The following is a 21,687-nucleotide window of genomic DNA, read 5'->3' as shown; positions in this document are numbered from 1 at the left end:
CTCACAAGAGGTGAGTAGTCCAAGGATCCACACCTACTCACGCACCCTTCACTAATAAAACCCTCCTTTTCGGTAACTACCGAAGGCGGAGAAGCCCTACAAGTTCACACTACAAGAGGAAGGGGAAAGGATATAAAATACAAGCAGAAAGCTTACAATGAGTACAAGAAAACCCTAACCCTAGCTTTCTTCCTCTTGCAATAGATCCGCCTCTTGACTTGGAAGAACCTCCAAGAACTTCAAGAACTGGCGTGGAGAGCTCTGTGGAGTCGCTGGTGAAGATCTAAGCTCTGTCGTGGAAGCGATGCCGAAGGAAATGAACGCCTGCGGCTTAAATCGACGCCAACGGTCGGATCCCGATCGATTGGATTGCTCCCAATCGATCGGGGAGGCTTTGGATCGATCCACGGATCGATCCAGAGCGCCTCTATGCTCTCTGGAATAACCTGGATCGATCGGTGGATCGACCCAGGGCTTATCGCGCATAAACAGCAGCTCCCAATCGATCCACTAATCATTGGGACCTCTGGATCGATCCATCGATCGATCCAGAGGGGTTCTGTTCGCGGGGACTCACCGGATCGATCGGTCGATCGATCCAGATCTTCTGGATCGATCCACTAATCGATCCAGATCTGCTGGATCGATCCACTGATCGATCCAGATCTGCTGGATCAATCGGCTGATCAATCCAAATCTGCTAGATCAATCGGCTGATCAATCCAGATCTTGGTTTTTGCCCAAAACCAAGTCCAAAGCCCCCTAAACCAACATCTAGTCAACCATGACTTGTTGGTACATAAGACCTAGCATCCGGTCACCCTTGACCAGCTAGGATTCTCTCACCAAGTGTCTGGTCAATCCCTTTGACCCACTTGGACTTTTCTCTTCTTACCAAGTATCCGGTCAATCCCTCTGACCTACTTGGACTTTTCTTCCTCGTGCCAAGTATCCGGTCAATCCCTTTAACCTACTTGGACTTTCACCAGATGTCTGGTCAACCTTGACCCCTCTGGATTTCTCCTGTCTGGCTTCACTCACCAGGACTTTCCCAATTGCCTAGTTTCACTCACTAGGTCTTTCACCTGGCTTCACTCACCAGGATTTTCCTCCTGCCTAGCTTCACTCACTAGGACTTCCTAATTGCCTAGCTTCACTCACTAGGTCTTTCACCTGGCTTCACTCACCAGGACTTCCCAATTGCCTAGCTTCACTCACTAGGTCTTTCACCTGGCTTCACTCACCAGGATTTTCCCTTCTGCCTAGCTTCACTCACTAGGACTTCCTTCTGCCTGGCTTCACTCACCAGGACTTCCTTCTGCCTGGCTTCACTCACCAGGACTTCCACCTGGCTTCACTCACCATGATTTCCTTACTGCCTAACATCCCAGTCAAGTATCCGGTCAACCTTGACCTACTTGACTCTTCTTCAACCAACCTGATCAGACCCTGATCAGAGGGGAATTGCACCAGACAATCTCCCCAAATGCACAACTGCATTGTCAAACATTGAAACTCAAACCAAGACTCAAGCTTGGTCAACCAGGTCAGCCTTGACCTGAGGGATATTGCACCAACAATCTCCCCCTTTTTGATGTTTGACAATAACACATTTAAGTTAGGCTAATCCCATAGCCTCAACCTCCTTCATGCCACTAGGTAATGAAGACATAAGTTAAACCCTTCATTCTCCTCATAAGAGGGCAAACTCCCTCTAGGTAATGAAGTCCTAACTTAAACCCTTCATTCTCCCCATATTGACACACATCAACAAATGCCCCATCTTTGGGCACACATCAACAAATTCACTTGTTGAAAACTCTCCCCCTGAAGAGTTGCTCATCGTTGTTCACAACTTCACTCGTTGTGAACAACACGATAATGAAGATCCCATACCCTTCATTATCCTTAACCCTACATTCTCCCCTAATGTAGGCAAATGCCCATCCTTGAGCATTATCCACTTGAAACCACTTGAACAAAGAGGATATCCACTCCCCATTAAAGTCCAAACGCTCAACCTTGAGCATGTTCTTAACGGAAGGTTAACCACCTTCCAAGGTTCATGAAAAATAATTTTCATGTCTTTAAAGAGTCCCTCCCCCTAAAGACATGGTGGTAACTTCTGTCATTGCACCAACAATGACTTGAAATCCCTAAAACTTTAGGAAACCCAATTTTAGAAGTTTTGAGGTTCAAATATTCAAAATTTTAAAGCAAACCTCAACCTAAACTTCAACTTAGTCTCCCTTAACCAATCCATCCTTGTTTTCCTCACGAAAACACCCTTTTTATGTATACAAATGTATTTTCAGGGGTTTGGAATGATTACCTAGACTAAAATAGGTTCAAAGATGCTGAAATCAGACATTCCCAGCCAAAATCAGCATCTTCGATCGATTAGAGTTGAGTTCCAATCGATTGAACCCTGCTGAATCGATCCACTGATCGATTCAGTCTTCTTGGATCGATCGGCTGATCGATCCAGCGAGCTTCTGCTCACGAGAAATGCCTTCTCAATCGATCGGCTGATCGATTGAGGCACTCCAATCGATCCACGGATCGATTGAAGGCCTGAAATTGCTGAAATTCAATTTCAGCCAATTTCAGAAACCCTTAGAAAATTCTACAAAATTCCAAAAATCGTAAAAATTTGTGTAGACATTATTTAGGATATAATTTATCATGGAAAAATAGTTTTCTATGAAAATACATCATATTTTCAAAGATTGACACAAACTTGAGAACTTACAAAAACTTTAGTGTTTTCTTTAAGTTTGTGTCTAACTATTCAATGATGATTACTATCAAAAGATAGCCTTCACCAAGGTTTTCCAAAATTATTTTAAAAACATTTTCAAAACCAATATCCCATCATATTCCTTGGCCATAATGCACATGACTTGTACATTAGCTTTCCCAATGATAGGAAAACACATACTATGTGTTTTGATGAACTTAAAACTCAAAAGAATGCACTAAATCAACATCTTGAGTTTTGTTCATCATCCTAACATCTCACTTGTATCTAATGTGCACTAAAACACATACAAGTCATCTTATTGGTCTTTGTGAGATATAAAGTTTGGTTTTGCCCTAATCTAGGGATCATGCATATCTATCTAGGCATTTTGTGGATATTGAACATCCACTTAGGATGTTACTTGTTAATACCACTTGTTGACAACACTTGTTGATAAATGCCATTTGTCCTTGCTTTTAAAGAATTAAATATAATGCATGATAATATTATGACATACATCAAAATGAAATAGCTTTCAAAAGAAAGATTCCTATAATTACATGATGTATGTATGACATGACATGATATTTTTATATTTTTCATAATAAGTCATGAATGAAAAATATAAAACTAAATATGGTGTTATGGCATGTGATGGACAAACATAACATGGCAAGGTTTAGCATAGATAAAATTACCTAGATTACCTATCTAAGTATCTTTAATCTTAGCTAACTTAAAATTAAACATAGATTGCCCAAAAGTGCTTCAAGAAAATGCCAAAACCTATATTGACATTTCTAATTCTCTTGATTAATTTTTGCCAATTGAAATTAAGTGTATTCCTCAAATATTGGCAAATTTCATTTTTCCACAAGGGTAGCACTTTAAATTAAGGCTTAGATTGACCTTAAATTTCCTAAGAACATACAAAAATCCCAACTTGGCAGTTCCTATGATTCTCCCAATTTGTGTCACTTAAAATATCATCCAATTTATCAAATTGTGACACATTTTACTCTTCCCAAGAGTAAATAATAATTCCATTTCATTTTCAAAGGTTAACAAAAACCTTGAAAATGCTCCTTGAGTGTCAATTTTCTCAAAGTTGGGTTAACTACCCTTCTAATCAGAGTTGACACTCTCTAACCCATTTATGGGGTAGAGAAGATGCTCCTAGGAACCCAACACCTATTGGTGCTCCTTGGATGCTCTAGGTACTCAGTAGGGATAACTTCCCTAGATACCTTCCTAGTGACCTTGTTGGGCTTCTTAGAAGCCTTGGTCACATTTTCTAGGTCAACTCTAGGGATAGCCTCCCTTGTGACCTTGTTAGTGACTTTCTTAGACTTCTTAGAAGTCTTAGTCACTTTGGTTGCAAAGATACTTCTAGGGATATCTTCCCTTGTATCCTTGACTTGACCTCTAGACTTAGAGTTTGTTCCATACCTATATGGAACCCTATGATAACTAGGCACATCCTTTTTAGCTTTGGGTTTGTATCCCAAACCTCTATGGTCATTGGATGACTTTTGTACCCCTAAACCTAGGTTATGCTCATTTTGCCCTAATAGGATATTTTCCAATCTTTTTAGGGTCTTTTCTAATTTATCAAGTCTTGACCTCAAGACTTGATTTTCCCTTACGAAGTCCTTAGTATTTTATTTTTCATTTGATCCATGAGCTTTTTTATTCTTGGGCTTGTATCTATTACCCTTAGTGTTCTTGCCCAAATGTCTATCTATCTTCCTAACCTTAGGTTGGGTAGTATTGGCATGTAGGGCCACATGCTTTTCCTTAATGCCCTCATGCTTTCTATTCTTATGGTAAATTGCATTAAAATGATAAAAATTAGAACTTTCATGCTTTTTACCATAACGTAACGGGGTAGGCTCAATAAATGTTACCTTCTTCTTTACCTTGGAGGCTCCCCCTTGACTAGTGCCTCCTTGAGTCTTGATCATCTTCTTCCCCTTGGGGCATTTGTTGGAATGTATACTGAAAGCCTAAGCTTTGTAAACATTTATTATGAATAAAGAATCACATTTGGTCTAATTGTCTACATTTGTTTGTAGTTGTTCATTTAATTTATATTGTAGATAACATAGTATGTGGTGTCACATACAGAAGATGATGTTATCAGTACCTTATAAATTATAAACAGTAGCTCACGACCAAAATGGAAAAGGAACAAACCATTAGAAGGTCGTAGTGTAATTAGATATTAGTTTATCTTGACTATATAATTACACTAGTACACTCAGAGTGTATTGAGTAGGACCATTTGAGGTCGTTTCTTTTATACTGACTTTATAAAGGAACAAAGACCTCAGTTATTATGGAAGTGTGTGCTCTTAATCCTAATATAATAACAAGCACATATATTTGATATTTATTTCTTTAATTTATCAATGGGTGAGATTTAGTTCGTTGAATCAATAAACCCGATAAGTTGGGAAATGATATTACTTATAGTGTGTGTTGTTGATTATAGAAGGAAACTGTGTCCTAGAGATACTAGGTTGATAATGTCCTCAAGAGGAGCTCATAAAGATTGTCATGTTAAACCCTGCAGGTGGACTTAGTCCGACATGACAATAAGGTTGAGTGGTACTACTCTTGGACTTAGATATTAATTAAATGAGTTGTCAGTAACTCACTTAATTAGTGGACATTCGATATCTTAAACACAGGGAGACTAACACACTCATAATAAGAAGGAGCCCAAAAATGTAATTTGGGATTGATGCGGTAGTTCAATGATAGTTCTCTAGTGGAATGAATTATCATTGATAAAATTAAGTTGTGTGTTCGGGGCGAACACGGGATGCTTAATTTTATCGGGAGACCAAAACCAATTCCTCCTCTCGGTCCCTATCGTAGCCTCTTATTTATAGAGTTCTATACCCACCTATACCCACCTTCTATACCCACCCAATAGGGGCCGGCCAAGCTAGCTTGGGAACAAGCTAGGGCCGGGCTAGGTATAAAATTGGGTGGCCGGCCCTAGCTTGAACCCAAGCTAGTAGGGCCGGCCAAATAAAATTAAAAAGAAATTTAATTTTAATTTTTATTATTATGTGGAAGATATATTTTAAAGAGAATTAAAATTAAAATATCTCTCTTGTAAAAGATCTACAAAAGATTAAAGAAAGAGATTAGATCTCTTTCCTTATTTGTAGATTGGAGAGATGTTTTATTTTTTCTTTAAAAATTATTCACATGTTGATAAAATTAAAATTATAGAAATTTCCTTTTATCAACCATGAAGAGATTTTAAAGAGAAATTTTATTTTTTTAAAATTTCCGGAAATAAATTAGGAAGTTTTAATTGTTGATTAAAACTTGTCCTCTTTTGTTTCCAATGATGTGGCCGGCCATCTCAAGTTAATTGAGAAATTTTGTTTTATTTTTCTCAATTAATTCATGTCAAGAAAAATTAAGGAAATTTTATTGTAATTAAATTTCCTAATTTGCCTAGGCCAAGGAATATAAAAGAAGGGGTAGGGGTGCCTTTATGAGACACAACCTCTATTGTTTTCTCTCCCTTTTTCCTTGGTGTTGTGGCCGACCATTACCCTCTCCCTCTCTTCCTCTTGTGGTGGCCGAATACTTCATCTCTCTTGGAGTTCTTGTGGTGGTCGGATACTACTTGGAGAAGAAGAAGAAGAAGGAGAGAAAGCTAGCATCTCTTGGAGCTTGGTTAGTATTTTGATTTTCTTCTTTGGTGAAGTTCTTCCTTTGTGGCCGAACCTTGCTTGGAGGAGAAGAAGGTGGTTGGTGGTTTCTCATCTCGGTAGATCGTTGCCCACACAACGTCCGAGGTTAGAAGAGGAATACGGTAGAAGATCAAGAGGTTTTCTACAAGGTATAACTAGTAATTTCTATTTCCGCATCATGCTAGTTATTTATGGAAATAATACCAAATACAAGAGGCTTACGTTCTAGAATTTCGAATATGTTTTTTCGAAGTTGTGTTCTTTTGTTTTTTCTTTTCCTTGTGATTTGATTGTTCTCTTTGGTTAACCTAAAGTTATTTTAGGAAATTAAATATTAGCTTTCTATTAAAGGTTTTGTCTAGTCGGTGGTGGTTGCTCCCATATCCAAGAAGGCCATGTGCCTCGCCACGTCAGTACTGGGAACCTTTTATGGAAATTAATATTTAATGAAATTAATAACTTAAGGAGACTTGGGTCGAACGTGTTAAGTTCCGCAGGAGATCCAAGTCAAAACCTAAAAGAACAAATAGATTAAGTTTTGGATCAAACGTGTTAAGTTCCGCAGGCGATCCAAAATTTAATTTAAAAGAACACATGGTAGCTAGGAAAAGGTTCAGACCTTTGTACAAAATTTTTGTACAGTGGAACCTATAGGTTTTCCGAGTAGCAACCAACAGCATTGACTTCGGTAATGCCCTTTTTGTTGACACACGAAACACACAATGTGCTCCTTGCTCTTCTTTGTCCCGGGGGTGGTCTCCTTGGGCTTCTCCTTGTCCTTTTGTGTCACTTGACCCTTCTTCTTGGCCAAGTTGGGACACTTGCTCTTGTAGTGCCCATTTTCCCTACACTCAAAACATATTATATGATTTTTATTTTTAATTGAAACATTTATACCTTCTTGTGTAGGGATGACACTTGCTCCTCCATTTGATATTTCTTGAATTTTGGAGGTGGCACCATCTTCTTCTTCTTCACTTGACCCGGATGTGGAGGCCTCTTCTTGCTCCGGGTTCATTGATCTACACTCCCCCTCAATCCTAGAGGTGGAGGCTTCATCATCTTGCATATGGAACAAGGAGTATGCTCCCTCCTTGTTCTCTTCATTGCACTCCCTTGAAGATGAAGCTTCTTCTTGGACTTCTTCTTCGGAGGTTGAGCATCTCTCAACCTCGGAGTCCTCATCTTGGTCTTGCTCCAAAGAGTCACCCTCTCTGGATTCTTCTTGCTCTTGTACAGTGGAGGGGACCTCTTCATGAAGCTTGACCAATTTACTCCATAATTCCTTTGCATATTCAAATTCTCCAATTTTGCAAAGGATGGTGCTTGACAATAAATTGACCAAAAGCTTGGTCACTTTGTCATTGGCCTCGCACCTTTGGACTTGCTCTTGGCTCCACTTGCTCCTCTTAAGAACTTTGCCCTTTGAGTTTGTTGGAGTCTCGAAGCCTTCCATAAGAGCAAACCATTGCTCTATCTCCATCATAAGAAAATTTTCGATTCTTGATTTCCAAGAATCGAAGCTTGTGGATGTGTACGGTGGAGCCACCCTTGTGTCAAATCTAAGTCCATCTTGGAATTGCATCTTGAAGTTGAGCTTCTTGAAATCTTTGACTTTTGATGAATTTGCTTCAACTTCGTCACCCTCTAGCTTTGCTTGTTTTGTTTGCCCCTTCCGGCGATGATTCCGGTGAAGAGCAACCTCACTCTGATACCACTTGTTGGGACCGAAAAGTAGCTAGAGGGGGGGGGGGGTGAATAGCTCTTCGCGTGCTCGTCGTTGCTTGTTTCTTCAAAGATGCGCAGCGGAAATACAAGAAACAAACCACACAACGCTAACAAGGTTGGTTTACTTGGTATCCACCTCACAAGAGGTGACTAGTCCAAGGATCCACACCTACTCACGCACCCTCCACTAATAAAACCCTCCTTTTCGGTAACTACCGAAGGCGGAGAAGCCCTACAAGTTCACACTACAAGAGGAAGGGGAAAGGATACAAAATACAAGCAGAAAGCTTACAATGAGTACAAGAAAACCCTAACCCTAGCTTTCTTCCTCTTGCAATAGATCCGCCTCTTGACTTGGAAGAACCTCCAAGAACTTCAAGAACTGGCGTGGAGAGCTCTGTGGAGTCGCTGGTGAAGATCTAAGCTCTGTCGTGGAAGCGATGCCGAAGGAAATGAATGCCTGCGGCTTAAATCGACGCCAACGGTCGGATCCCGATCGATTGGATTGCTCCCAATCGATCGGGGAGGCTTTGGATCGATCCACGGATCGATCCAGAGCGCCTCTGTGCTCTTTGGAATAACCTGGATCAATCAGTGGATCGATCCAGGGCTTATCGCGCATAAACAGCAGCTCCCAATCGATCCACTGATAGATTGAGACCTCTGGATCGATCCACCGATCGATCCAGAGGGGTTCTGTTCGCGGGGACTCACCGGATCGATCGGCCGATCGATCCAGATCTGCTGGATCGATCGGCTGATCAATCCAAATCTGCTGGATCAATCGGCTGATCAATCCAGATCTTGGTTTTTGCCCAAAACCAAGTCCAAAGCCCCCTAAACCAGCATCTAGTCAACCATGACTTGTTGGTACATAAGACCTAGCATCCGGTCACCCTTGACCAGCTAGGATTCTCTCACCAAGTGTCTGGTCAATCCCTTTGACCCACTTGGACTTTTCTCTTCTTGCCAAGTATCCGGTCAATCCCTCTGACCTATTTTCGTGTTAAGTATCCGGTCAATCCCTTTGACCTACTTGGACTCTCACCAGATGTCTGGTCAACCTTGACCCCTCTGGATATCTCCTGCCTGGTTTCACTCACCAGGACTTTCCCAATTGCCTAGCTTCACTCACTAGGTCTTTCACCTGGCTTCACTCACCAGGATTTTCCTCCTGCCTAGCTTCACTCACTAGGACTTCCCAATTACCTAGTTTCACTCACTAGGTCTTTCACCTGGCTTCACTCACCAGGACTTCCCAATTGCCTAGCTTCACTCACTAGGTCTTTCACCTGGCTTCACTCACCAGGATTTTTCCTTCTGCCTAGCTTCACTCACTAGGACTTCCTTCTGCATGGCTTCACTCACCAGGACTTCCTTCTACCTGGCTTCACTCACCAGGATTTCCTTACTGCCTAACATCCCAGTTAGGACTTCCCAGTCAAGTATCCGGTCAACCTTGACCTACTTGACTCTTTTTCATCCAACCTGATCAAACCCTGATCAGAGGGGAATTGCACCAGACAATCTCCCCAAATGCACAACTGCATTGTCAAACATCGAAACTCAAACCAAGACTCAAGCTTAGTCAACCAGGTCAGCCTTGACCTGAGGGATATTGCACCAACAGTATTAAATTGTAATATTAAACATAATTTATTTTATTGTTTATTTATCTTAATCTTAACTCAGATTGATGCACATTAAAAATGAGAGATTGTAAGTACCCCAGGTTAGACTTGATATTGTCAACCGAGTTAAGTTAGGTCCTGCAGATTTGATGCTTTGTTTCTAAGTGTACAGAGATTTAGGAATACAAGGAGTCGAGCAGAAGACACAAAGAGCAAGAAAGATGACATAGAAAGAAAGTTAATGGGCTTGTGCATCCGAGGAACGAGGAGCTACGGAAGAGTACATCGGTAGAGCTAGAAGGACGTTCACGAAGCGTTCGAGGGATGAGAAGCTAGGGAGGAAGCTTACTCAAGGAGAGTGTCATAAATGAGTTTGGGTGAGCTCAACTTTGGACAGTCGGAGCATTACCTAAATGACTGGACTAGAAAATGGTCAACTCAGAGTTAACAGTTCTAGGAGCCTGGATCCAATCCAGGCACCGGGATACTAGGTGCTCAGATCTAATACGGGCGCTCGGAATGGGCTGCCAGGTTAGCATAGTCATTGTCGAAGTAGATTAGCATGAATTCCATGTCAGTAGACTCCAAGCGCTAGGATCCCTTCCAGGAACTCGGGAAACCTAGGACCGTTGTAGAGAACCATTACCAAGTGGATCGACTCGATCAAGTCTAGGCACCCGAATTGCTTTTAGGTGCCCGGGAAGTGCCACATCAGCAAATGACTAATTCGACCAGATATCTATAAATAGAGACTTTGACCTCTCAGTTCTAAAACATACTCTGTACTTAATCTCTATATTCATTCTTTAGTTTCTAAGCTTTCATAGTCTATAAGAGGCTACTCTGTCTTTAACGAAGAAGATCGTTTAGTGAGCTTTTTAGTATCTTGGATTAGCAACCTCCCTGATTACAAATAAAGTAAAAATTCTTTGCCTCTTACTTATATTTCTTTTATGTTATTATTGATCATCTAATATTATGCCCTTACTATAATAGAAAGAAAGAGAAGTTCTAACTTAGCTTGCACTTCAGGGTTATTCACCTCCTCTAGCGGACCAACAAGATTCAACAATAAATTTTTTAAAGAATTTTGTGTTAGTTATGTTGAGCCAAATATTATGTCATCTACATACATTTAGGTGGCGTTTGGTTTAGAGGTTTAGGAATGAGGGAATGGATTCATTCCTAAATCTTGTGTTTGGTTGATGGGAATGGAATCAAGATTTTGGAATGAAACTCAAAAATTTGGGTATGGATGAAACCCACCCCCTCCCTTGGGTTTTGATGGAATGAGAATAAAAATTAAGTTTTGGACGAAAATACCCTTAATATATTTGTTCAATTTTTCTTTCATTTCACTCTCTCTTCTTGTTCTCTCTCATCATACTTTCTCTCTCCTCATTCTATCATCACATTTTCTCTCTCAACATACTTTCTCTCTCCTTATTCTCTCTCATCACACATTCTCTACCATTTTTTTTCTATATTCTCTCTCATCACATACACTCTCCCATTATTTTCTCTCTTTTCATTTTCTCCTCATTTTTTCATCATACTTTCTCTCTCATCATTCTTTCTCTCTCTTCAATCTCTCTTACCATACTCTCTCTCCATATTTTATCTCATCATACTTTCTCTCTCTTCATTCTCTTCCATCATACTCTCTCTCCTCATTCTCTCTCATCACACATTCTTTATTATTTTCTCTCTGTACCTCTCTCATCACACACACACACTCTCTCATTATTTTCTCTCTCTTCATTCTCTCCTCATTTTTCAGCCTACTTTCTCTCTCATCATACTTTCTCTCTCCTCAATCTCTCTTACAATACTCTCTCTCCATATTTTCTCTCATCACACTTTCTCTCTCTTCATTCTCTTCCATCACACTCTCTCCTCATTTTTTCTCATCACACTTTCTCTTTCTTCATTTTTTCCATCACACTTTCTCTCTCATCATGTTTTCTCATCATACTTTCTCTTCTCAATCTCTCACTTTCTTTTATCATACTTTCTCTCTCTTCATTTTTTCCCATCACTCTTTTTCTCTCAACACACTTTCTCTCTCATCATACTTTTCTCTTCTCAATCTCTCCTATCACGCTCCTCATTTTCTCTCATCACACTTTCCCTCTCTTCATTTTTTCCCATCATACTTTCTCTCTCATCACGCTTTCTCTCTCATCATATGTTTCTCTCACATTCAACTTTATCTTCCATCTAATTTTTTTATCTTATTTTCCTATAAGAGTAAAAAAGGAAATTTAAGTTCATTCCGATTGAAAATATTCAACTAACCAAACATTATTTTTAGGAATGATACCCAAGTTCATACCCATTCCATAATACTATGATACCCATTCCCATTCTGATTCCTAGGAGAGAACCAAACGTCACCTTAGACTATAAAAATATTTTTTTTCTTGGGTTTTAACAGAAAGGGTTGAGTCAATTTGTCCTTGATTGGTTAAATCCCTTAGATACTTAGTAGGATTACAGGCTATCATATCAAGCCCTAAGTTCTTATTTTAGTCTATAAAGGATTTTCTTTAATCTAAAAACATGGTTTGGGTAGTCTAGATTCTCAAATCTATGTGGTTGACTTATATATACTTGTTCTTTAATGAAATCGTCAAGAATTTAAACAACATCCTAATGGATTTAAGAATTTTATCCAAGTAAATCTTGAATAGTTATCAATTATTACTAAGCAGTGTTGGTTCCTGTTTAGTGACTTAGCCCTATGTGAATCGAATATGTCTAAGTGTAGAAGTTCAAGTGTTGAGTTAGTTCAACTTAGATTAGTTAATTTGTAAGATGATTTGGTTTATTTTCTTTGTTGACAAACATTACATATTGTGTTTTCTAAGTTCTTTAATTTTGGTAGACTCTTAACTAAGCCATTTAGACTTATTTTAAAAATGAGTCTTAGGTGAGTGTGACCTATCTAGTCTCCTGTGTCACAACTTAATTTTCTCTTGTTGTGTTAGTAAACACTTAAATGAGGAACTTTGTAGATTAATTATATAAATATTATTTTTCTTTATTTTCTTAAATATTATTTCAGGATATTCAATGTTTTTAATCAAACATTTAAGAGGTGAAAAAGTTACTAAATTACTAGTGTCACACAATTGACTAAGCTAAGTAGGTTGAATTCAAAATATTCAACTAGCAAAACTTTACGAATAACGAAATTAGAATTTAATTCAATATTATCTATTTCGATTATCTTAAATTTTTTATTATTTTTGAAAGTTACCGATCTTGAAATGCTACAATTGAGTTTCAATTTTATAAATTTCAATCTATCTTCAGTTATGTATATGGAATATCCACCATCCAAAGCTCAATCATGAGACCTCAGGAGAGTCCCCTCGGATGGATCTAGTGGCTAACGCATGAGGTGTTGCTATAATGAGGTCTGAGGTTCGAATCTCGACAAAGCTGAGGTAAATACCTTCCTTATGTGCTAGTCACTATTCTAAAGGTTAATAGTCGTCCGTGATTTACCTCCTCCGTGTTTACCCTGCGACGGATTGACGAGGACGTTGAGGACGAACGTATGTATCTTTTGCCACAATGAGACATCAGGAGAACCTCTAAGGTCTAAGAGTGATGATAGCTTCTCGAGACCCTCAAGTGAAACTTTGAAGTATAAGAAAGCTAAGAGAGAGATCTTGGATAGACCAATGAGGTTTGGAGAACTGAGGGAGAGAACTCAACCTTGAGACCTTATGTGTACGTGAGGTCAGGAGAGAGCCAGGGGTGGGACCTCATTATAGATCTACATCTACAGGTCCCTTGGGATAGTTTCAAGGGCATGTAAGAGGGGGTAAGTGGCGTGATGAACGTTCAGCTAACTAGAGTCCTTTGACCCAACATTGTAAATTGAGGGGTTCCGAGCACCACTTCCGTTGTACTGGCAATCAAATGATTTAGTTGAGCTGAAGTAATGAGCTAGCCTCACCTCTGTTTCTAGATTGTTATGCATGGTTTGGTTGCATTGACCAGTGGAGATCTAAGGCTCCTCCGGAATAGCTCTTCTAGTAGACATCATCTCTTCGTTTTGACTCAATTTAATCAATTTCCCATAAACATCGCCCAAATGATAATGTGAAAATCTACCAATGAGATAGGTGTTGAGTTAGATTTGATGATGCGGAGGTCTACCCAGATTTGATGCCTACCGACTCGATGGGTGCTGAGATGAGGGTGTCGGCCGACCTACCCAGCATGGTTTGTCTTGCACTATTAGAACAAACCTCAAATCTCCTTTGATGTTTAAGTCACTGGAGGTGTAGTGAGTAGTGAGCAAAATATATTAGAAAGTTGGTGATCCCCCTATAAAAACCAATATATACCTTGGTATTTTATAGGTATGGGTTTGAGAATTACTTATAGAGATTATGACCATGATATTCAAAAAATCATTTAGCCATTTCAGTCATTAATCTCAACTGGTTGATCATTAATTACAGTTGCTTTAATTAATGTCAATCGCTTGGTCATTACTATAGCCATTAACTCTAAAAATGATAAATACAGAGGGACCACATGGGGATCGCGGGTCATGTCTACTCGTGGCCAATAATCGTATAGACAATAATGGATGCCTTGAGAAGACTTGTTGCTCATTGAACTCGGTAGGGAAAGCTTAGAGAGTTTATATGGGAGAACTTGAGGAGCTTGAGTAGAAAACTTAGAGAGCTCCAAAGGAAGAGTGGCGCCTAAGGAGCTCATGTTAGATTTATAAGATTACAAATATAATTCCACATTATAAAACACATGAGAAAAATCATGATTTATAAAGAGAAAAGATATCTCCATTAACAACAGATCTTTTGGGGAGAGCCTAAGAGTAAAACCATGAAGACTTAGTCCCAAAGTGGACAATATCATATAAATATGTAGATATCTGAATTAAGAGGATCAGATACCAGATCTTAGAACACATGTAATATACTAGTGAAATGGAATGATATAGTCATGAATGACTTGCTCATTTAGAATAAGTCATTATCAGAGTTATCAATGATAAACATGTTCACAATTTATTTCAGTTCTCTCTTCAAAATACAATTCCAAAAGTAAATTGACTTTTAAAAATAAAAAGCAAACAAAATACTTTTTTTTTAAAAAAATAAATCTATCTCATTGCCTTTGAAAATTATTTTATGCAATTATTAAATCAGAAATATAAAGCAATTGTGTTTACCCTTCTTTCCGTAATATATTAAAATATATCCTCAAATCCTATTTTATGTACCGGATTTTCTTTTCGTTTCTTTTTTTTTAAAAAAAATCATCCAAATTTTTTATTATAACACAGTCAAAGAATCCTTCAAACACTCAATGCATTAGACCCAGTGCCTACTGTGTATAAAGAGAACCACCCTCCACCTAATTGATTCATACGCCTAACAGATAATGACCAAATCCATTTTCAAATTCTTTTTTTTGACCGGGCAGTGTAACGGATGGTTTGATTTCTAACTACGCATTTTTCTTTAGTGAAATGATAAATTTAATATATTGAACGGTTAGACCTATTATGAATAGTCGATGATAAATTTTATAAGACTGAATCAATCATCCTCATAATTTAACGGTCTGAAGGACTGAATAATTGGTGTAACTAAAAAACAAGAAAATTAATTCTAGATCTAATCTACTAATCAATAAAACTTGTTCATTAGACTAAAACATATGTCAGTTTCTATTTCAATATTAGTAATCATTCATGATTTATTTTGTCCGTATTAAATTTTGAGATGGATTGATGAAACGGAATCATATTGTACTAACTTGAGCTAGAAGGAAGGAAAAGGATAAGTTAATTTTGTAGACTTTTTGATGTTGAGAGCTTAATTAATATAGAAAACCATGATGAAAGGTCCCTTCTACCAAATCCAACAACTAAAGAAGTCACATCAATTATGTCATTTATGAAGAGTAACAAAGAAGGGATTTTTTTTTTTTGTTATTTTTTAACAAAAATTTTGTTGTATATTTTAGAAATTACGGTGTATATTTTGGAATCTTTTGACAAAAATTTTGCAGTGCGCGAGCTACTGCTCTGCTTCTGTTGTCGATCGAGAGGTGCATCCGTTTCTTTGGTTCTTTCTTCCAACTCTCATTTCCGTGATTTACGAGGAAAAGAGCTGCCTTTTGCTGTAGTTTTTGTTCTGAATGACTGTGGGAGCTTCAATTTTTGTGTTTATTAGGTTTTAATTGCTTTAAGTTTGATTTAGCCAGGAGCGGATTGATCTATCGTCCCTTGAATGGGCATTGCAATTCCAGTCTAGATTTTTTTTTTTCTTGAGATTCCTCTCTTTGTCAACGCTGCAGTTCTTTGTACTGGAATTGGGACTTCCATTTTTCGGATTTTATTCTTGGCTAGGTCGCGGATAGGCAGCTCACTGGCGATTACATGACAGAGTTTTAATCCTGCGGATAACCTTGTAATTTTCTTTCACCAAGGGGTCGGAAGGGAATTGAGATTTCACCTCTTTTTCTTATAAATCTTTGTTGTAGATTTGCGTCTCGTATGGAAGATCATCTGGTGCTGTATGTTGATCGACTCATGCTGCTCGGGAAAAATGGAACGATGCCGGCGGATGAAGGTCCCTTTATCCAGAGTAGCTGAAAGACATGATATGCCTGTCCTTGCTAACTGCTAATCTTCAATCGATGTAGAAAACAGTGCTGCAGATGAGGGAGACCAGCTTCTTCAGATGGCGGAGTGTCGTATCTGCCAAGAGGAGGGTTTATTGAAAGACTTCGAGATCCCTTGCGCCTGTAGCGGCAGTCTGAAGGTCTAACATATTTCTTTGATTTATTTTCTGGTTAATTTTAGAAATTTCATTCAACCCAACAGAAAAAGGGGAAGGTGGGAACAACATAATGCTAGTGTCCTTAAACAAATTGTATGAAATTCACTACAAAAGTTTCTGGGTTGACATCCGAGTGAAACCAAAGTACCCGAGATGAAGTTCATGGTCCCATGATTTATGTATAGTTTCACCACATTCTAAAGCATGTAGAAATCTGATTTTTCAACCTAATGACTTGCAAACTATCAATTGTATTTATCAAGGAAAAATTTAGATGCTTGCTAGCCATTGTTAAGAGAGAACTGCATCAAACAGCCTTTTCGGTGAAAACTTGACGTATATTATCATCCTTCTACATTTATGAAAAATTTTATTTGACTGAATTTGTAATAATTTGCAAGAGATGGACACTTCAGCTGTAAATTCAGTTGTTGCATAATATTTCTTTTAGAAAAAAAAGGATTCCCAAAAATGTCTATATGATGTTCAGTCTTAGGAAGTGATATCATTTTGTAATACTAGGGTATTAATCTTTGAATAACTACTGTCATTGAGAAAAGAGTTACTTATCAGAGAGATCTGTCTCTCTAACTTCTATAACAAGGCTATACAATTTCTCTCTAGTCAATGAAGTCTTGTTATCTAGTAAATTGGTGGTTATTTTATTATCCTTTCGCATGAATCATGATGATCTAAATTTCTTGTATGTTCAGTATGCTCATAGAACATGCGTGCAGCACTGGTGCAATGAAAAAGGCGATATAACCTGTGAAATCTGCAAGGAGGTAGTTATAATTTTGAGCACGCACTCAAAATTCTCCATCTATATTTATAGGCATAGCAGTTTTGAAAGAAAATTTGATCATTTCTTTCTTGTGGAAGTTAATGAGCATCAGTCCTCAACTTTTTAGAGGATGAAAAGACAGTTTTTCCTAGACCACACTGCTCTTCTAGTTTGGTCTATGTTCAGTGATTAGTTTTGTTTTTCTCCAGAATCCAAATCTATCTTAGACTTCTAGTCACTGTTCTTAGCTTTTATTAAAACTATATACTAATATTCTTCAAGCAAAAAGACTTGCCTGTAGCTAGCAGTCCATGCATCTGAATTTATCCTCATGGTATACAGCAATACACACCTGGATACTCTACACTGCCAAGTGCTCAATGTACAGTTGATACCAGGCAAGTCTCTTATCTATACCAAAATTAATTTCAGGTCATGTAAACTTCTCAAACTTCATGCGCATCATTTTTCTTTTATGTTGTACAAAATAAAACCATGAAATTATTTCTATTAATTGCAGTGGTGGATTGACCATCTCAGGATCCCATTTGGACTTACACAACCCTTGGTTTCTTGCAACGACAGCAGCCCATCGCCACTCTCTTGAAACTGAATATGATGAGTATGATTCTGCTGAAGTCAGCGGTCCTGTTCTTTGTCGTATTGTTGTTCTGATGGTGAGTCTTAATGAGTCACAGGGAAGTATTATGTACTTGTTATGAATCCGTCTGTGAAAGAAAGTTACAAAATTCTGTTTGTTATGGTGTTTTTACTATAAGAATATAATGATTACTGAGTTAAAAAAGGTATACCAATGTTTCTGGACATTCAAAATTAAGTTGGTTGCTATTGTTCCATTCACTTGTTTCAAGAATTCATGTTAGTTATGATGAATACTAAATATTATAGAAGTTTTTACTTTTGGTTAACTAAGCTCATTTGATCATCTTGAGACTAGTATACTTGTCACATGCTACAAAAAGCATTTCCATTCTACATATTAGTTAGTTCTTGCCTTGAGGAGAAAATTATCTGGTTATCTATTTGATATTACCATCTTTGAAAATCATAGTATCCATGTATATCTAGGTTATTTACCGGTCCATTGGGATCTAAATGGCTATGGTTTTTGCTCGCAAAAGTGTCCTTTTTACCCCATTGTCTATTGTTAAAATGGCTTCACTTAAAGCAAATTTTTTATTGCTTTCTGCTTGATTTCTGAGTATACATCCAAGTTCTGGTGCAAAGTTATCGTGGTTTTGTATTCCATTGCAGTTATTAAGTCTCTTAGAACATTCCAATTTTACATCCAAATTATGGTGCAAAGTTATAATGGTTTGTGTCCCATTGCAGTTATTGACTCTCTTATTGCTACGGCAAGCATTCAGTATTTCTGTTGTTGTTGAATTTGATGATGGTGATGATGACGATGATGTTTCGACATATTTTTCAGTGAGCAGAGTTTTGGATTCTTTTATTTATTTATATATTATCATTTCCTTCTTGCTCACTTATGTGACCTTTGACTGGTTTAGATTTTTCTTCTGCGTGCTATTGTATTTCTGTTGCCATGCTACATCATGGCTTGGGCCATTAGCATCTTGCAGCGCAGATGGCGAAGAAAAGTGAGTTTCTCTGAGTGCATTATTAGTCAATTCGTTCATCTTGCATAGAACATATTTTGGAAAATAGAAACAACATTTTTGTTTGACCTTTACCCTCAAATACATAGTTCTTGTTGCAAACTGGAAACACTGATTCTCTAACTTATATCGCATCTAATGGTTATTTTAAAAAAAAATTATTTTGCTCTCTATTGATTGATTTGAATCTGGCTGCTTCTTGTCATCTTATATGCTCAGGAAGCATCTGCATTAGCAGCAAATGAAGCTGCATTAATATTGCAGCAGTCTGCCCTAGGAAGGCATTTGCATGTCTCACTAGCATCTGAGTGACTCACTTGCAGACTAAGCTCCCTCATGAAGCTTCCAACTTGCCAGAATTTATTTTTTTCTTTTTTTTTTTAAATATATAAATGTTTAAGGTTGATAGTGGTTAATCATTGGTTGAAGTGTACACACAAGCCAAGGGAGATCAGTTGGTTGTTACTTTTTCTTTTTACTTGTTTACTTTGTATCTTTCACGTGTATGATCCTGACTTGTTTTTTCAGGAGAAAATTACTGTCTTTATGAATATATTCAATAATTCTCCCCTCGATTACTTGATAAACCAGCAAAGGGTCAAATCTTTTCTTTCTAGAAGATGCTAGATAGTATAATTCTGCTCAAATAGAATGGTGGTTATATTATGAATTATATAAAAGTATGGAAGACGAATTGACCTGCCACTGCTGCATTATATTGAATGATGGGTATTATTAAATTCGGGAATTGCCAGGGCACACCTAAAGCACCCTAAGATTTTGAAAATGGCTAAAAGGTGTATCTGTTTTCCCGTTTTACTCCTCTTCTTTAGGTGTATATTTTTTCTATTTTACTGGTCTACTTCTCCATGTAAATTTTTTTTTTCTTATCTCTGTTTTTTATAGGCATACATACCTATTATGATGTTGATAACACAGCTTAATTACATTAACACGGCTGATGGTGCTAATTTGCATTACAACTAATTTGCATTACAACAGATCTGGTCTAATTTAGATCAGGGCCTAATGTGGGTCTAATTTTTCAGAGACCAAGATTACCTTCTAGTTGATTTTTTCAATAGCATGTTAACATCTCTAAAAAAGTTAAAAATCCACGGGACTTGAAATAAGTTTAATCATACCTATCTAGATCCATCATTAGATTTTAACTCTGGATTTCTAAGATTACAAGGAGTCCAATGATGTTCTCCATTGTTTATTTCGGTCTCTCCGAAGGTGTTAAAATATTATTAAAAGAATAAGCTAGAATATGATCATGCCTCCAGAAAATCAAGCGTTGGGCCTGATCTGAATTAGACCAAGCTTGTGGTAGTGCTGATTTAGATCCTCCAAGCTTGGTCTGATTTATATTAGGCCTAACATGTTAAATTTTGGGGGATGTCCCAAAACAAATCGCCTTATGATTTTGTTATTTATTTGATAAATATAGATTCATTATTTGAGTGCATATTATACGTTTGAATAGTTTTAAACTCATTTACTGAATGTCCGTAATATAATTCATAGCATGAAAGAATTTGTGATTGGATCATAAATTATGATTATCTCTACATGTGCAATTATAAAGGTATTAGAATTTCCCTAGTCGTCGAATTGGTACATTCGGACATCATCAATTCTGTAAGACTAACACGGGTTATACTCCTTGGTTCGGCCAAGCAACTGTTTCTCACTAGCTTGAGATATTGGAATGTCGAAAGTTAAACGTGGATGCTAGTTATGGTAAATAGTTTATTGAAGTGACTTATTGTAAGACTTTATATGGTTCTTTACATATATGTATTGGATGGGGGGAGGTGAATACTTTTTTAAGTTTTTTCGAGTCACCAGAATATGTAGTGGAGAAGAATCACGAAAATATTAGTTCAGAGTCTTCGACGACTCCTACTCCAAGGTCCGCACTCGTTGAGTGCTTTCGTTGGACAATCACTATCAGTTCGAATATTTGAGTTACAAAATTTGAGTACATGAACTATAAAATTAAAAGTTACCGATAAGAAGAAACTATGAACAGAGTTCCTTAATCGTTGATTGTCGAAGCAGCTTTTCAGGATCATTGGAGCCTTCTTGGAGCAGCGCGCAAAAAGGAAAGTTGTAGAAAATGTTGTACTGAAGCTGTTGGTTAAAGCCTTCTGTTATAGCCCCGTCCGAGAGCCTGGATCCCCTCTCGGGCGCTGGACTATGCTGACATGACGAGCTCTCGTTGAATCTTCATCCCTGAAGTTTATCCACCTCCGGGTGTTTCGACCCCCTCTGGGTGCCTGGACGCTGACGTGGGCTGGCCAGTCGCTGCACTCCAACACACCACGAAGATGAACATTCCCTTGTCCAGGCACTTGGAGCAACTCCGGGCGCCCAAACCACCCGAGTGCCTGGTTAGGCACCCGCTTGGGTGCTCCCTGTGTGAAACTTACCTAGGCGCCTAGAGCAACTCTGGGTGCCCAATGTAACGACCACCCTTCTTACTACTACTACTCTCTAAGGATGACCGTTACTTATCTACTAACTCTACTTAACCGGTATAATTAAAATCCTCGAAGAAACCCTACCGAAAAATTTCGGCAGAGTCTCCCCTATAC

At 38.1% G+C, this 21,687-nt stretch overlaps 1 protein-coding gene across 5 annotated transcripts; it reads left to right on the top strand.

Annotated features, from left to right (window-relative positions):
• The first annotated feature begins 15,731 nt into the window (after nt 1-15,731).
• Nucleotides 15,732-19,637, top strand: LOC121997199. Of its 5 annotated transcripts, XM_042551486.1 has the most exons (10): nt 15,745-15,923; nt 16,173-16,285; nt 16,359-16,447; nt 16,521-16,639; nt 17,371-17,442; nt 17,784-17,839; nt 17,962-18,118; nt 18,795-18,893; nt 18,977-19,066; nt 19,304-19,637. In XM_042551486.1, the coding sequence occupies exons 3-10, from the start codon at nt 16,372-16,374 to the stop codon at nt 19,394-19,396; spliced, it is 762 nt and encodes a 253-aa protein (XP_042407420.1). In that variant the 5' UTR covers nt 15,745-15,923; nt 16,173-16,285; nt 16,359-16,371; the 3' UTR covers nt 19,397-19,637. The 5 variants fall into 5 exon arrangements, with proteins under 5 accessions (XP_042407422.1, XP_042407421.1, XP_042407419.1 ...); XM_042551487.1 differs by lacking the exon at nt 16,173-16,285 and having other exon boundaries at nt 15,744-15,923; XM_042551484.1 differs by having other exon boundaries at nt 15,745-16,285.
• Nucleotides 19,638-21,687: the final 2,050 nt, after the last annotated feature.

The sequence above is a fragment of the Zingiber officinale genome, chromosome 6A (assembly GCF_018446385.1).
Source record: "Zingiber officinale cultivar Zhangliang chromosome 6A, Zo_v1.1, whole genome shotgun sequence".
NCBI lineage: Eukaryota > Viridiplantae > Streptophyta > Magnoliopsida > Zingiberales > Zingiberaceae > Zingiber > Zingiber officinale.
Note: the sequence above shows the minus strand (reverse complement) of the source record. Positions and strands in the feature narration are given on the sequence as shown.

Coding starts and splice junctions, on each gene's coding strand:
- LOC121997199 (XM_042551487.1), top strand. CDS start 16,372: ATGGAAGATCATCTGGTGCTGTATGTTGATCGACTCATGCTGCTCGGG. Junction 18,894..18,976: donor ATGTTTCGACATATTTTTCA/GTGAGCAGAGTT, acceptor TGACTGGTTTAG/ATTTTTCTTCTGCGTGCTAT. Junction 19,067..19,303: donor AGCGCAGATGGCGAAGAAAA/GTGAGTTTCTCT, acceptor TTATATGCTCAG/GAAGCATCTGCATTAGCAGC.